The sequence below is a fragment of the Balaenoptera acutorostrata genome, chromosome 19, assembly GCF_949987535.1.
Source record: "Balaenoptera acutorostrata chromosome 19, mBalAcu1.1, whole genome shotgun sequence".
Taxonomy (NCBI): domain Eukaryota; kingdom Metazoa; phylum Chordata; class Mammalia; order Artiodactyla; family Balaenopteridae; genus Balaenoptera; species Balaenoptera acutorostrata.
In genome coordinates this window covers 57001634-57018663 of record NC_080082.1, presented here as the reverse complement: position 1 = coordinate 57018663, position 17030 = coordinate 57001634, and the positions used below count along the sequence as shown (strand labels likewise).

The 17030-nt window shown below is 51.8% G+C and overlaps 1 protein-coding gene across 1 annotated transcript; it reads left to right on the top strand.

The window, feature by feature from the left end:
- The first annotated feature begins 2502 nt into the window (after window positions 1-2502).
- Window positions 2503-16379, top strand: FBXO46 (F-box protein 46). The gene is made up of 2 exons (XM_028163040.2): window positions 2503-3167; window positions 13421-16379. Exon 2 carries the CDS (start codon window positions 13499-13501, stop codon window positions 15314-15316), a length of 1818 nt encoding a protein of 605 aa, XP_028018841.2. The 5' UTR covers window positions 2503-3167; window positions 13421-13498; the 3' UTR covers window positions 15317-16379.
- Window positions 16380-17030: the final 651 nt, after the last annotated feature.

The window sequence follows — 17030 nt, the reverse complement described above, 5'->3', positions numbered from 1 at the left end:
AGAATTGAAGCCTCATACTCGATGTGGGGGACTGCAGGCCCTAACAATTCTCAAAGTTCCAAACTGTGACTCCAGACCCTAAATCTCATACCTCATACTCTACAGTGAGACTCTAGACCCTAAATCTACACTGAAGCTTCAATCCTCCCAAATTAGACCCCGGACCCCCAAAATGCTATTCTAGACTTCCAGATCCCCAGACTAGGATCTCTGATTCCAACAGGAAAGCTTCCAGCCACAAAACCCAAGACCTTCAGATTTCCAAAACGAGTTCTCTCCAGACACAAATCCTGAGACCCCAGATCCTAATCTGTGACCCCCAAATCCCCAACCCTATTCAGAGACTTCGTATCTGAAACTTGAACGTGGATCCCCAAAACCTAGGCCCAGCCTCAAACCCAAACTCCGGCTCTGCTGCTCGGGTCCTGCCTCCCCCAGGGCCCGGGCACCCAAGGCACACCCGCCCTCCCGTCTGCCTGAAACTCCCAGAGGGAGGCCACGACCACGAAGTGGACCCCAGGCTCCCCTCTGGCCGGCTAGTCACCCGCCCCGTTCCCCTTCGCCTCCAGCACCCGCCTCAGGACGTGCACAATGGCGTGAGCACCCCCCTTCTGGTTCTGCGCCAGCCCCACACTTGGGAGCCCTGTCAGACAGCGTCTCGTGCTGGTCCCGGTAGGCTGGCCGCGTGCGCGAACCTCAGGCCGGCCTCAGCCACCACGTTCCCGGCCCAGGCGTGAGGTGGACGCGAATCCCCTTTGGCGCGAGGCTCCTGCGCGAGGCCTGAGGAGAGCAAGAGCGAACTCTTGAGGCCAGGCCACGCCCTCACCACTTCCCGCCAAAATGTGTTGGGTGCGAGACTGGAGAGGGGAAACGAAAGGGTTCGAGTGGCCGTGCGCACGCGCGCCTTGGGAAGGCCCTGTCTTCCAGCACAGCGCTAGCCTGGCCTCGCGCCTCCTGACACACTCTTTGCCGGTGCGCGCCAAAGTGCCGACCAATCAGCGCTCGCTCAGCTGCCCGCCTTTTAGGCAGGTGCCGCCCCCTCAGGCCCCGCCCCCAGGCCACTTCTGAGGTCCCGAGCCAGTGGAGCCTAATGAGGAGGCCGGCTCTCCCTAACTGCCAATTCTCCGGACGCAAGGGAGATGTGACCAGTCTCCCTTCCCAACCTCTGGTGTCCGGTTGCCAACTTTTCCCTTTAGCGCATGTTTAATGAGAGCCTACTGTGTGACAAGCGCTATGCTAGAAGTTGGGAATTTAGCCAAAGTCTTCCCAGTGCAGTTGGGAAGGCTCACAGACCGTGAGAATCTAGTGAGGCAGAGGCTGCATTAAAGAGAGATAAATTGAGAAAAGATTCAGAGGAGGGCCATTGGAATTGAGCCTTAATAGCAGTTCCCCTCATGAAGTTGTTATGTTCCTTATAGAAAACTTTCCATTTTAGAAAGTTCACTCTCATGGCCCGTGAGGAGGATGGACAGGAAAATATAGCTTAAGGGGAGACGATCTAGCAGCCTAGTGGAGAGCAGAGGCCCTGGGGTCCAACACATTTCAGTTCAAATCACTTTCTTGCTGTATTGCCCTGGAGAAGAATCTCAATTCTTTCTGCCTTAGTTTTTTATAAATTTGGGATAATTCTTGGGTTCTGTGCAGAGTGTCTGGCGTATAATTAACATACAATAGATATTTAAACAACATTTATTTACACTCTTCTGTGTGCTTGAACAAGATACAAAAAGGTGCCTGTCTTCGTGAATCTTCTATGATATGTACAAATTTCTAGTGCATGGAGCTATCCTCCCTCCTAAAGCTTAAGGCTAATTTCCTTATTTGTAAATTAGGAGGTGGTGGTAAGAAAACCAGGGGGGAAAATGGATGGGAAAGTGTTTGAGAAAGTACAAGGCACTGTTAATTATTATGTTAATCAGTTTAAGTAAATCGGTAAACTTGCTCTTCCCACCTCTCCACCCCTCACAAAAACTGCCCCTTTGCAGTTTTCTCAATCCCTTTTCCAAGGGCCCCGGGCCAAAATGGAGGAGGCTGCACTCCAACTCCCAGTGCGCCTGGCGGGGGCGCTCTGTGCGCCTGCGCTGTCAGGCCCTCTCTCTACCTCCTGGGAGTTAGAGTCATTCTTTTCCTCAGCCCGCCCAGTTTGCTTCCTTCCCCACCTCCAAGCTTGACCGTGCTGCCTTCTGGGAGTTGTAGTCCGTGGCCGCCCGGACTCCAATTCCCAGCGGGCTTCGGGGCGGGAACCCGGAAGGGGAGGCTGGAGAGGAGCGAGTGGGGGAAACCCGCGTAGCCGAGGGAGCTGCAGCGCGGGGAGATGGTGAGAACCCCGAGAGGGGGCCGGGGGCACTTGAGAACCCGGGCGGGGGTTCGGGACCCTGTGGCGAGAGAGAAGAGGCAGGGACTAAAGAAGGGGCTGGGTGAGGGGAGATCGCTTGGGGGAGGGGATTGGGAGAAATGGGAGCCGGAGGGAATAGTAGAAGAATGGGGGCTGGGGATGGGTCTTGAAGGTGGGGAGAGAGTCGAGCTTTGGGATTGATTGTGAGGGAGCTCAGAGCTGGGGAAAGGAGTCCCGAGTTGGAGAAGGGGCTGGGCGTCCTGGCAGAGGCCCTGAAGGGGGCAGTTTCGAGGGGTTTAGCGTAGGGGATGTGGAAAGGCATGGGAGTCAGTGCTAGATGAATGAGGGGGTCGGGAGGCTCCGAGGGAAAGGCCAGCTATGGATGCGGTGGGTTGGAGCCTCTGGATCGGATTGGGGGCAGGAGGGCAAGCTGAGATGGTGGAAGAGAGAAATCAGTGGTAGAGTGGTGTGTAGGTTAGGATACAGAACTGTGGGTGGAGTGCGGAGCATGAGATGAGGGGCCTGCCTGTAGCGATAGTTTGCTTAGTCCAGCCAGAGACTCCCGATAAACTGGACAGTCACAGAACTGTAGGATAATATGGCCAGCAGGGGCCATAAAGACGACCTTTTGCACTCTCGTTTCTCCAATGGGATTAGAAAAGTGTAGCGGATTATGTGTATGGACATTCCAGCATTCAGATCTTTTCTTCTGCTACTCCTTTGTGACCTGGGCAAGTGTCCCCTCTTTGAAACTCAGTGCCCTTATCTATTGTGGGAACAGCATGCCACTGAGAAGAGAGGAGGCTTCATAAGATCGTCATCCCGGCTCGGGGTAAGTCCTTAGTCTAAGAGCTGTTGGTGGGAAGTTCCCCACCCCAGGAATGTGACTGGGTCACAGGTGCTAATGGATTCCCTCCTTTTTAGTCCAGCCTCAGGGGCGTTTTCTCAAAACCTGGCACTGAGCTGGGCACACCCCAGCTCAGAAACATGCGGGGGCGGGAGGGGGCGGGTTCCCCACAGTCGATTCCAGCTAACACTTATTGTTTAGGAAGTGCCTGGCCCTGTTCTTAGCTACTTGTATGTATTAAGTCCTTTAATTCTGACAACACCCCTACGTTGTAGGTGCTGTTATTTTCTCCATTCTACAGAAAGGAAGCAGAGGCACAGAGAGGTTCAGCAACTTTCCCAAGGTCATCCAGCATTAAACGATAGACTCAGGATTCCAACCTAGACATCCTGGCTCAGAATCTGTGCTCTCCCCACTGTAATTTACTCTCCTCTCCTTGTACTGAAGTACAGTGTCATGAGTAGGGCAGAGACTTGAGAACTGAAACAGTCCTCAGTTTGAATTTTAGTCCTGCCATTTACTTGCTGTGTGACCTCGGGCAAGTCTTTTGGCCTCTCCTCAATTATAAAATGGGATCAGAACCCCTAGGAAGGTTAAGAGGGTTCGGGCAGGTAAGCATGTGAAGTGCTTGGATTAAGTGCTTTATACACCTGAGTTGTCGGTTTTTTTGAATGGGAATGGGAAACGCAGACCTGAGGGAGGGCAGTAGAGAAGGACCAGCGAGGGAGACATCAGCCAGGCTGCCTTTCCTTTCTCTCCCAGGTTCCTCCCATATCCTGACTCTTGTAGTTCCCCACCCTCTACCCCTGGGCACCCAAGCCCAAGGGTGACTCCCCGAGGGGGTGCTCAGAAACTCAATCTGTCCCCATTCCCATCCTAGCCCCAGCCAAATATAAATATTTCACTTGCCAATGCCCAGCCTGACCCAACTCCAGGTATTTCTGTGAATATGAAATATTTCTAACAACTGTGTGCTTTTTTCTCCCAACTTTTTGGTCATTAGGACCTCACTGGGCAGTTTGGCAACTTTGTCAATCATTTTGAAACAGTTTGGTTCATTTGTCTTGAGGCTTCCGGAGTTTATCCCATAAACTGTCTGACCCTGATAGGAAAGCTTATGGTTAATAGCATCAGCGTCAGATAGGACCACATTCCTGTCCCCCATCTCTGCTGCTGTGTGTCCTTGGCCAAGTTGCTTTCCCCCTCTGGGCCTCAGTTTTCTCATATGTAAAATGGGGCCACATTCCAACCGTGAGGCTCTTGTAAGCAGTTGATGAGGTCACATGTATAAAACGCCTAGTGCATATTAAGCTCTTAGTAAGTGTGAAGTATTTTGATTAATTTTATTCTTTCAAGAAAAATTTATTGAACATGTGCTCCGGAACCAGAACACCCAGATTTGAATCCTGGCTCCATCACCCACCAGCTTTGTGACTTTGGACAAGTCACTTAACCCCTCTGGACCTCAGTTTCCTCTTCTGGAAAATGGGGGTTCATCCCTTGAGTAGTCCACCATGTTGATAGAGCACCTACTATGTGCCAGGGCCTGTACCAGGTACATTTTTATCTCCAGGTCTCCTGTTAGTTTGGGGAAAAGTTGCCAACCTCTTACTCTTCCCTGTACCAATTTGTCACATCTGAGTGCCCCAGGGTGATATGACACCTTTTTCCCCCTTTATTTGTTTCTCTTAGAAAATGTGTCTCCTTTCCAAGTTATTTTGCCTTTTCTTCAAATCTTAAGTGTGTTTTCAGCCTGTGCTTATCTGAAGCTTACTCATACAAAATGATGTTTTTTTTATCATTGTGAATGGTATATTTCTAGCGGCTCTGGTAAAGCTGCGTTATTCCTAAAAGCACAGGTTTTCTCAAAGACTTGGCTTGTCACCTGCTCCTGACCCCTCAATTAAGATCATAACCCCCGCTTTACACTCCTCATCCCTCTCACTTGGTATGTTTGTTTCCCTGTAGCACCTTGAAAATTACTATCTATTTCTTGTCCCCTCTCTCCAATCCATGAGGACAAGAATTTCTGTCTCCTGTGCCCTGCGTGTCCCCGATGCCTGGAACAGTGTCTGGCACCCAGTAGCTGCTCTGTAAATTCTGTTTAATTACTAGGTGAGACCCAATACCCAACAGTAACAAAGGCATGGCCATATTTTGATTATTGTGGGGGAGTAGGATCAGTTTCATTTCAGAATGTGAAATAAAGAGAGATGTCTTTGGCTCCATCAGTGATAACTCTTCAGCAGTCTCAGTTTTTTTTTTGGCCGCACTGCGCAGCTTGCGGGATCTTAGTTCCCCGACCAGGGATCGAACCTGTGCCCCGTGCAGTGGAAGTGGGGAGTCCTAACCACTGGACTGCCAGGGAATTCTCTGTCTCACCTTTTCTTAATAATCCTGGTGCCTTCGTATTGAACCCCTCCTTGGTGCCTCGCTGGCAGTGAGCGCTCTACTGGGTTGATCTCAGTGAATCAGCAGCCAACCCATGGGTGGGTACTGTGATTATCTGTCTTTTTCAATGGGGGAAACCAAGGCACAGAGGGATTAAAAACCCTGCCTATGGTCACACCCCTAGAAGTGGGAAAGCTGGGGTGCTCGGAGGCCCTGTCTGGATTCTGTCTGCACCCTGGATCTCTAGATCCTGAGGATTTGGATGATTCCTACCATCAGCTCTTAGTCAGAAAGGGAAACTTGAGAGGGGGAGAGAGACCAGCAGACCCTGAGTCCAAAAAGCCAATAAAGGGACATGGATGGATCAGGATTGCGGACAAAGTAGTAGTGGGGGTGACGGGGTAGAGACAGTGGAGGATAGAAGGAGGAGGACCAGGAGCAGAGCCCCAGGGTCCTGCCACTGATGCCTGTTTGGCAGTGGGCAAGTGCGTTCCCTGGGCACCACTCTGTGCCCAGCCCTGTGCTGGCACGACCCTAACCTCCCGGACCATGGGATGGAGGTACCCCAAGGTTGGGGGAGGGCAGTATCCCCTGACTCAGCGTGGGGGAGTCAGGCATCTGCTTTTTATCCTTTCCTTCCTTCTTTGGCTTATTCTGTGGTTGCTACTGTTTCCAGCTTCTCAAGTGGCAGGCTCAGCTTGTTAATTGTCAGCCTTTCTCCTTTCTCTGTGCATTGATAGAAGCAGGTTCTCCCTCCACCCGCTGCACAGCTGTCCTCCTTGGAGCTCCCTTTACCTTCATCTGGGGATTCCTTCCTTTTGCCTTTTTCTGGGCTAGATCTTATTTGTTTGATCTGATAGCTTCCTTTTTCTTGGTTTATTCCTTCCTGTGGTGAAGCAAATCCTCCAGTAGCTTTCTGAGAAACGGTTCCTGGGCATGTTTTGTTTGTTTGTTCGTTCATTTTGTTTTGCCAACTTGCACCTCTCATGGAAGAATTTTCAACAGGGGAGTGCTGTGGTCTGATTTGTGTTTGGAAAGCTCTCTCTGGCTACCATGGAAAGGATGGAGCCGGAAGAGCTAAACCAGGCCAGGGAGCCACGTGCCGAGGCTGGAGCAGCTGTACCTTTGAGGAGAGGTCCCAGCCTTCCAGAAACCCAGAGGATGAAGGGGAGAGAGGCCCTCACCCAGGTCATTGTCATTCAGCAAGGGCAGGTGACAGGTGCTGCCAGAGGAGGCCTGAGGAGGAAGAGATCCTGTGTAGCTTAGGAGGGCACCAGCACAGCTCCTGGAGGAGGTGGCATCCTACCTTGGTCCTGGGAGCAGGATTTCCACCAGTGGACTCGGCTGGACCAGCTAGTTTTTCACAAGAGGTCCCCAGTAGCAACTGTGCAGAAGGCAGACAGTATGGCAGTGTTAGGGGTTTGTTCAAACAAATGTGCACTGCACACCTGTGATGTGCTCGGGTGTTGCTTCTCACACTTAATTGCGCTTGCAGTCCCCCAGAGAGCTTGTTGAAGTGCACATTCTGATTCAGCGGGCGTAGGGCAGAGCCCAAGATTGCATTTCTAACACACTCCCAGCGGCTGCCGCTCTGGGGACAACACTAATAGTAGCCAACCGCTCGGCGCTGTTCTAAAAGCTGGTGACACAGCCGTGAAAAAAAACTAAGCAAAAATATCAGCCTTGGGGGAGCTTTCATTTTAGTGAGGGGAGCGGACAGTAAACTTTATAAAGTTTATAGTGTATTAGATAGTAACACGTGCTAAGGAGAAAAGTAAATCAGGGAAGGAGAGTGTGTATGTCTGTCTGTGGCAGGGGCTGCAGTTTTCAATCAAGGAAGGTCTTGTGAACAATAAGGTCCTGCTGTATAGCACAGGGAACTCTATTCAATATCCTGTGATCAACCATAACGGAAAAGAATATGAAAAAAGAATATGTATATATGTATAACTGGATCACTTTGCTGTACAGTAGAAATTAACACAACATTGTAAATCAACTATACTTCAATAAAATAAGTTAAAAAAAAAAAAAAAAGGAAGGTCCCATGAAGGTGATCTGAGGAGGGGGTGAGCCCTGTGAATACCTGGGGAAGAGTATTCTAGGCATAGGGAACAGAGAGTGCAAAGGCCTTGCGGATTGAACAAGATGATCCAGGAACAAGATGATCCAGGAAAAGTGCTCCGTATACTCAATGAATGAGCTGCTTGCACTCTGGAGTCAGCCAGACTCTTGGAGTCAAAGCTCAGCCACAGAGCTGCGTCCGACAGCAATTACTTAGCCCTTCTATGCCTCCACTTCCTAATCCCTGAAACGAGATGCAAAATAGTAAGATGATGTGAGAATTAAATGAGTTAATATTTGTAAAGTACTCACAGCAAAGCCTGGCTCACGGTGAGTGCTCCAATGTTAACTGCTGTTGTGATCATCATTTGCTCTGTAATATATTCATGTTGGCCATGATTGTTTATTTGGATGTCTGCCCCCTTTCCCATGAGCTCCTTCTGGTGAACTCAGTGTCATCTCTGTATCCCCAGCATCCAACCCAGGGCCAGCACACAGGAGGACCTCAGAATGTCAGATGAGGGATATAAAACTGGATTCTCTAATTGTCGGGGGCATTCCAGCGAGGGTGCTGGTTGTGCGGTTCAGGTCCTTAATGATTTTATCTTTTCAACCAATGTCTTATGGAGAGATATATTAAGGTGTCCCATTACATTTGTGGATTTGCCAAACTGTTTGTCATTCTGTTGTTTTGCTTTGTATATTTTGAGGCCATAGTATTAGGAGCACGTATGTTGAGAACTTTTGTGTATAATGGGTCAGTTTGTTTTGTCACCATCTTTGTCCCTAATAATACCTTTTGCTTTTGTCAGTTGTTACTATTTTTTTAAACAGCAATGTCACTCCTCTCCTTGACTCTTGGTTCATATTTGCCTGGTCAGTCTTTTCCCATCTTTTTATTTTCAGTCTTTCTGGCTTCTGATGTTTTACAATAAATGGATCTTCACGGAGCGTTCTCTAAAAGCTGTCTTAGCGTAGGGCTTTGTGCTGGGCTCAGTGTGTGGAAGTTAGAAAATTCTGCCCCAGTGACCTCGGACACAGATAGAATACTTGGGTGTGAAACAGAATTTACACTGTCAGGCTTCATGGAGTTTACGACATGGAGCCTCTGGAAAAGGAGCTTTGATCCATTCAGTCCCATGCTGGGCAGTGTTGCTGGGGTCACCATGATGAGCATGATACCTCTGACCCTTCCTCCCTCCTCTCCTCCCCGGGGTTCACTCTCCAGTGGAGGAGACAGATCCATCTCTAGACAGTGATGACTCGAGAGTGGGCAGGGCTGGGACTTGGGAACCCGGAGGTCCCCCTCTGGGCAGTTGGGAGGTTTCCAGGAAGGGAGCTCAGGGAAGGCCTCTCTGTTAAAGATACAGGCCCATTAAAGTTACATTTGAGCAAAGAACCAAATGATAGAAGGGATTGAACCATGTGGAGTTCTGGGGGAAAAGCATTCCAGTCAGAGGAAACAGCAGATGCGAAGACCATGGAAGGAAAGAGCTTGGTGACTCTGAGAAATAGATAGCAAGGAGGCCAGTGTGGGAGCCCAGAGGTGGAGCCTGACCCAGCCTGAGAGGTTAGCTTCCTGGAGCAGGGGATGGCTGAGCTGAGACCCCAGAGAATATATAATTAAACAATAGAGCGCAGCAATCTAGAATCAGATTCCCTGGGTTCATATCCCTACTCGAAGTCACACCAGGTATGTGTGACCTTGGGCTAGTTAGGCAACCTGTCCTGCCTCAATTTCTTCATCTATACAATGGAGATAACAGCTCCTATCGAGGATCAGACAGGGCCCCAGTATCCTAACTACTCTGTATGCCAGATCAGGTGCTTACCTGGGTCCACTGAGGGTGTGGAAGAGTGGGGAAGGACAAGGCTGGACTGGTGGGGTATCTGGGCTTTTTCCCAAGGGCACTGGGGAGTTATGGTAGGTTCTGAGAAGGGTAGGGACAAGGTCAGGTTTATACTTTTAGAAGACCCTTCTGGCTCTGATGTGTGGGATGGTTGGTAGCAGGCAGGGTGGTGGGGATGGACAGATGCCTGCAGTGGGGCCACCTTTGAGTGTCTCTTGAGTCTACCTGGCACTGAAAGGTTCTAGGCCAGTGCTGTTCAAGAGAAATATAAAGTGAGCCTTACGTGCAATTTAAAGTCTTCTAGTAGCCACATTTAAAAAGTCAAAAGAAGGAGATGAAGTTAATTTTAAGTATTTTAACTCAATTATATCCTAAATAGTACCATTTTAACAGGTAATATTAAAAAAACATTATTGAGGTATTTCATAGTCTTTTATTGTACCAACTCAAGAGTCAGATTTGCGGCGCCTGGTTGGAAGGGCTGGCCGGAGAGGTCCTTTTGGCCACACGGCCTGAGCCTTGAATGCCAGGCCCAGAGGCTTAGACTCAGTGCCGCGGGAGCCATCGCAGGGTTCTGCGCATTTGTTTTTCAGGGTTAGGTGATCCCGCTGCCCAGCTTCCCCCGCAGGAAATCTCGCCCCCCAGGGCTCCCTACCAAAGCTAGGCACTTTTAGATCTTTCTGCCCCCTTCCTTCCGCCCTGGAGTCTCAATCCCTAAACTGCTTGGCCCTTTAAATCTCAACTGTCAATCAAGGCTCCTGTTTAGAGGAAACGTCGTAATAAACCTCTCCTTGAATGCCGTGGCCTCGGTCCTGGCCTTGTCCCTCCGTTTAGCAGGAAGTTGGGAGTTGTTCCACGCTCTCTTGCACTCGGCTGTTTCCACACCCCACTTCGTCACCTCTCGCCTACTCCTCCCTCCGAAGTTGGGCCCCTTCGCCAAGGCCTTCCTTATATGGGCATGGCCCCGAACGGCCGCCGCTCATTGGCTGGGGGCCTCACGCGCGCGTCTGTCAACAAAGGGGCGGAGGGAAATTAGTCGGGTGCCCGCCCGCGCGACAGCCGGAGGGAAGGAGCGAGGGGGCGGGCCCTCTTCCCACTCGTGCGCACGCGTGTGTGTGCAGCCACCTTCTCCCGCCGCAGGGGGGCGGAGCTCGCCGGTGGGGGCGCTTTGGGGGCGTGTTTCGGTTTCGAGGGTAGCCCCAGGGGTTGGCGGATTCCGGGGAGGCTGTATTTGGGGGCTTGGGGACATTCTTGCGTGCGTGTGGGGATACTTTGGGGTTCCCTTGAGTTTAGGGGGCACCTTGGGATTTCGGTTTCCGTTCTGCTGTAGTGTGGAAGGTTCGGTTGTGTTGTAGGGGATCTCCCGTGTGGATTGGGGTGTTTGGTGGTTATAGGATTTGGGGAGCCACGGAGAGACTGAGAAGCAAAGAAAAGAGTCCAAGAGTACCAATTCTGCACCCAGAATGCGTGGGCTTTCGGCTCTCCCGACTTTCTACCTGATTGTCTCCGGACATGGGATTTAACCTTTCTGTGCCTCATCTGGAAACGGACTGATAACACTACCTGCTTCCTAGGGACGGGGGAGGATTAGCAGGAGTTGTTAGAACAGTACCCAGTAAGCTGCCAGCGAGCATGCCATAAGCTCATGTCTGCTTATTAACATTTTGTAAGGTTTCTTTGGGAGTATTTTGGAGGTTCTTTTGGCTTTTGAGAAATATCTGGTTTGGGATTAGTTTTATGTGTTACGGAGCTTTTATGCTTTAGTGAGTTGTTTTGCGGTTGGGGGGCTTCTGTGGAATTAGGGAATACATGTGGAGGTTTAGAAAGAGTTTGAGGTGAGTATAGGATTTCAGGAAACTGGTCTTTTGGGTCATCTGTGAGGTTGGGAAATTGCTGTGTGTGTTTGAGTTCTTGGTTAGGCATGGGATCTGTGAGGGGTTCGTTGAGATTGAGGCTTTCTGTGCTGGAGGGAATATTTTTAGGTTTGGAAGTTTAGAGCAGGATTTGAGAGCGTCTGGATATTTTACGTCAGGATACATTTGCATCTATAGAGAATGAATGGCCTTTGATGTGGTAGCTTCTATTCCTGGACATTTTAGATGTGTTGGTGGTTGGTAAACTTAGCCTTCTATAGGTTTTAGGGGCTGTGTGGCATTTTTGTTGTTGTTGTTGTTTTAAGCAAGAAACTGGCATTTCAGCAGGGGCTGTAAGTATTGGGGTAGGTGGGATTGGGGATTACGGGGGGCAAGGATATTTAGGATTAGGACTTTCTGTTTCTGGGGTCTGTGGATGTTTGGAGGCTGTCTAGATCTTGAATGGTGTCTACAGGGCTATGAAGTAAATGGTGATTTAGTGGTGTCTGTGGTATTGCCTGAATTTAGAGGGACCATATATACTGCAGAGGTCAGCAAACTTTTTCCATAAAGTGCCAGATAATGAGTATTTTAGGCTTTGCAGGCCATATGTTTTCTGTTGCCACTACTCAACTCTGCCATGATAGCATGAAAGCAGTCATAAACAAATGAACATGTTTCAATAAAACTTTATTTGCAGAGGCAGGCAGTGGGCCAGATTTGGCCCGTGGCTCAAAATAGTCTGACCAGGAGTCAGCAAACTACTTTTACCAGTCTGTAAGCATGTGGAAGTTTCGATGTTTGAAGGGTATTTTGTTGGGGTTTTTTTGTTTGTTTGTTTTGTTTTTTTAATTTATTTTTATTTTTGGCTGCGTTGGGTCTTCGTTGCTGCACGCGGGCTTTCTCTAGTTGCGGTGAGCGGGGGCTACTCTTTGTTGCAGTGTGCGGGCTTCTCATTGTGGCTTCTCTTGTTGCGGAGCACAGGCTCTAGGCGCGTGGGCTCAGTAGTTGTGGCACGCAGGCTCAGTAGTTGTGGCACACGGGCTTAGTTGCTCCGTGGTATGTGGGATCTTCCCAGACCAGGGATCGAACCCGTGTCCCCTGCATTGGCAGGCGGATTCTTAACCACTGGGCCACCAGGGAAGCCCTGAAGGGTATTTTGGTTTCAAGATGTCTGGAGGGAAATGGGCCAGGGAAGGATTGAGACTGAGGGATTGAGACTGTTGGTTCTGCAGTGGAACGTGGTCGTGTCAGAGTCATTAGCAAAATTGCTTCCAGATTAGGTCACGCACACAAAGTCATTGCAAAATAAAACGGTCACTGTTACAAGCCCTAAATTGAAAAGTCTGGAAAACAAGTTTGAGGGCCTGGTGTTACACTATGTAAGCCTTCCCCACTCTGAGCCTCAAACTCAGCAAGTTGTGAGCAACTTGAGGAAACTAGACTAGAAAGGCCTTCTCATCCCAGGGGTCTGCGTTTGTGCTTAAGGGAATTACCTGCCCAGTCTTGGTGCAAGTGTGTGCATCTTTCTGGGTGAGGATACACAGCTTTAAGGGATCCTTCAAGAGCCTCACGACCCAAGCAAAGTGAGGAGCTGAATTCTTAAGGACCTCTCTGTCTCCGACCTCTGATTTTCTTCCCCTGCCCAGCCTACCTTGTTGCTGCATCCTCTGGGCTCAAGCCGCAGTAGCCGTGGGCAGGGCTGGGAATTCTTGTCTTTTCAGGAACTTGTTACTAGGTGAGCAAATAGAAAAAGGAGGAGCTGTCAGTTGGTACTTTCATTTCTGTTTAAAAAGTTACGGCAGCAGGAGGCCTCTGGATCGTGAGTGAACCCAGTCAGGCTGTGAGACGGCGGAGGGTTGGAGCAAACTGCCAGCTCCGGTCACACTCTGAGTTTTACAGGAGCAGGTCCTATCCCCTCTGCAGCCTTCCATTTGCTCACCTGTGCCAGGGGGGCGGGAACAGGATCTCAGTGGTCTAGTTTGGTCTGTCCCCTCAGGTCAGGAGACGTTGAGGTCAGTGGGATACTGGGAGGGCAGGCCGTTCCCCAGCTCCCCAACCTCCTCTTCCCTGTCTCCAGGTGGCCTGTGGAGCCCCCCACCGCCATTCAGGTCCTGAGATGTGGTGAACCCCCGCCTGTCTGCCACCATTCCCCAGAATGGACCGAGGGGGCCTCCTTCCTTTCCAGCTGTGGTGCCCCCGGCCCTTTGGCACCTATTCCCAGAACCAGCCGCGCCCGCCTTCCGCAGCCCTCAAGCCGTCGGCCTGCCCTGAGCCAGGCGGGGGGGCGGAGCCAGACCATGGCCCTGCCCACTCAGAAAACACACCCCCAGCCTTGGCCACGGAGGCTCCTGCCTCCCAGCCTGCCCCGCTCCTTTCAGCAGCCGCTGCCAGCGACGAGGGTCGAGTCCTGCTGGACACGTGGTATGTTATCAAGCCCGGGAATACAAAGGAGAAGGTGGCCTTCTTTGTGGCCCACCAGTGCGGTGGAGGCAGCCGGGCCAGCTCCATGAAGGTCAAGGGGCACTGGGGCAGTGACAGCTCCAAGGCCAAGCGGAGGAGGCGCTGTCTTGAGCCTACGAAGGCTCCTCCGGACCCAGGGGGACAAGACGGGCCCCCTGCTGCTGAGGGGGCCCCAGCCTCAGCCAGTGAGGATGTGGACCTGCTCTCTGTGGCCGAGATGGTGGCCCTGGTGGAACAGCGGGCCGCTCTGGCCCTGCAGAGCTACCCGCGCCCGAGCACCCCAGCGCCTGTGGTCTACGTGTCGGCCGAGCAGGGTGGGCCTGCCAAGGGGCTGGGGTCCGAACGGCGGTCTGGTGGCGGGGACTGCAGCCGTGTGGCGGAGGCTGTGGCCCACTTCGAGGCTCAGCGGGACAACCCTCCAGCCAAAGGCCTCCGCAAGGAGGAGCGGCCCGGGCCAGGACCCGGGGAGGTGCGCATCGCCTTCCGGATCTCCAACGGCCGAGAGCCCCGTGCACCGGATGGCAGCTTGCCCAACGGGAGTGGGGGCCGGCCGGGTTGTGCCTACCCTGGCAGCCCGGGTCCTGGGGCCCGGGCCAAGGACAAGATCACCTGCGACCTGTACCAGCTCATCAGCCCCTCTCGGGATGCCCTCCCCAGCAATGTGGAGTTTCTGCTGGCTAGGGCGGATGAAGCCAGCGAGGGTGAGACACCAGCCCCTGCCAGGCCCGAGGACACTCCCCCGGCCCCCCCTCCACCCCCTGCCCGGGACTGTGGCGCGTCAGGCTTCCATGTGGATGTGGTGGTGACGGGGGTGGTGGATGAGTGCATCTTCTTCGGCAAGGATGGTACCAAAAACGTGAAGGAGGAGACGGTGTGCCTGACCGTCAGCCCCGAGGAGCCACCCCCGCCTGGCCAGCTCTTCTTCCTCCAGACCCGGGGACCGGATGGGCCCCCCGAGCCACCGCCAGCCGACTCACCCGCCACTGCACCCGGCCCGGACGATGCTGAGGGGACGGTGGACACCTCCCTGTGCCGCCTGTACCGGCACGTGTCGCATGACTTCCTGGAAATCCGCTTCAAGATCCAGCGGTTGCTGGAGCCGCGACAGTACATGCTGCTGCTGCCCGAGCACGTGCTGGTCAAGATCTTCAGCTTCCTGCCCACGCGGGCCCTGGCGGCCCTCAAGTGCACCTGCCACCACTTCAAGGGCATCATTGAGGCGTTCGGCGTGCGGGCCACAGACTCGCGCTGGAGCCGCGACCCGCTCTACCGCGATGACCCTTGCAAGCAGTGCCGCAAGAGATACGAGAAGGGCGATGTGTCGCTCTGCCGCTGGCACCCCAAGCCCTACCACCACGACCTGCCTTATGGACGTTCCTACTGGATGTGCTGCCGCCGAGCCGATCGCGAGACGCCCGGCTGCCGCCTGGGTCTGCACGATAACAACTGGGTGTTGCCCTGCAATGGGCCAGGCGGTGGGGGCGGCCGGGCTGGCCGGGAGGAGGGGAGGTGAAGCCGGGGGAGGGGGGGGAAGAGCCCACCATGCCCACCCACATCCCCTCCCCCTGGGAGCCGAGGGTCAGAACTGGGTCACCAGCCCATACCCTCAGCCCAGGCAGCGTTGATCCCCCTCCAGAACTGCGATGGTGTTCAGGGGGATGACCCAAGAAAGCACTCTGATTGACCCCTACTGGTTTTCTACTCTTCAGACCCTCAAGTAGGGTGTTTTTTTTTTATCAGCATCTCAATTTCTTCTCCATTCAGCCCCAGCGCCCTCCCTGCCACTCTTCATACCCCAGGGACCTACAAGCAGGGAGCAGACGGCAGCTAATTTTGGTACTACTTAAGGGTTCCCCCATTCTGGCCCCCTTCCGTTCCCTCCCCCCAATTCTTTCTCTCTGGAGCTGTTTTATTTTTCCCAAGAGGCTGCAGCACCCAGGGTTGGTACCCTTCCTAACCTACTACACCAGGGTTCACCTCCTCTTTAGGAATTGGGGCCATCAGATCACAGATCACATTTGGCAGTTTTCTTGGCCGCCTGCCATTTCTAGACGTTTTCCCCATTAAAACAATAAAAATCAGTTTTCTGCTTAACCTCAAGCTACCAGTCTCTCTACTTCCCCTAAAGAGGAAGAGGAGAAAAAAGTTGAAGTGTAAAAATTCTCCTCCTCCCAATATTTAAGCTATTGCCATGACTCTCCCCCCTCCCCCCTGCAAAAAAGCTGTGAAGCCCTTTGCCTCGCTCTGGACAGCGTGGGGGGCCAGTGGGCAGGGACTGTGGGTTTGAATTTCTGGGTTGTTTTTCCTTCCACTCTGGGTACTTGTTCAGGTGTTGGGGTCTCTCCAGCCCCCCCATCCACATGTGTTTCTTTAGAAGCCTTTGGTCAACCAAGACCTTGACCTTCAGGCAGTTTGATCTGGGGTATTTTTGTTTGTTCTGAGATGTGTTTTTGTTGTTTTTTTGTTTTGGTTTGGTTTTGGTTTTTCATCCTTGTGGTTCTGGAAAGCTTCTAATGTGTGGCATCTGACCAATTTTGAATTGGTCCTTTCTATAAAATCAGTATTTATAAGGCTGGGCCCAGACTGGTTTGTGTGTTGTTCAGGGAAGGGGTTTGGGAGAGAAGGGAGTCATGGGCCAGTGCATGGTGAAATGGAAAAAGTTGAGAGAAGAATCCTTAGCCGAGTCCCTTAGCCTGAGATTATTTTTGACTCTTCATCATGTGTCGTTTCGGATTTGAAAATCTCAAAATAGTAGATGCTCAAACAAGGTAGTTTTTATTTCTTTAGAAACCCAGCGTTTGGCAGGTATGGTGGACCTGAAGTCATCGGGAACCCAGGCTCCCTCTAGCCCACTATTCCATTATTCTTTGGTTGTGGCCCTCATCCTCATGGTCCAAGATGGCTGCTGGAACTCCACCCATCACCATTTTGCAGGAAAGGAAGTCCCTTGCCTCCCAGAAGTACCACAGTGTACTTCTGTGCACATCTTACCGGTCAGAACTTTAGCCACGTGGAAGGGCTGCAGAGGAGACTGGGAAATGCAATCTTTTAGTTGGGTGCATTATGTCCAACAAAAAACTCTTACTAAAGATCCCTGTAATTAAAGCTTTAAAATATTCAGATAATTACTTACTAAAAGAAGAAGGAAAAATGGATATTGAGCGGTGGCTAACAGTCTCTGACATTCTTATCAAGGAATCAAAATTTCCAGAGACTAGGCTATCTCA

Coding starts and splice junctions, on each gene's coding strand:
- FBXO46 (XM_028163040.2), top strand. CDS start 13,499: ATGGACCGAGGGGGCCTCCTTCCTTTCCAGCTGTGGTGCCCCCGGCCC.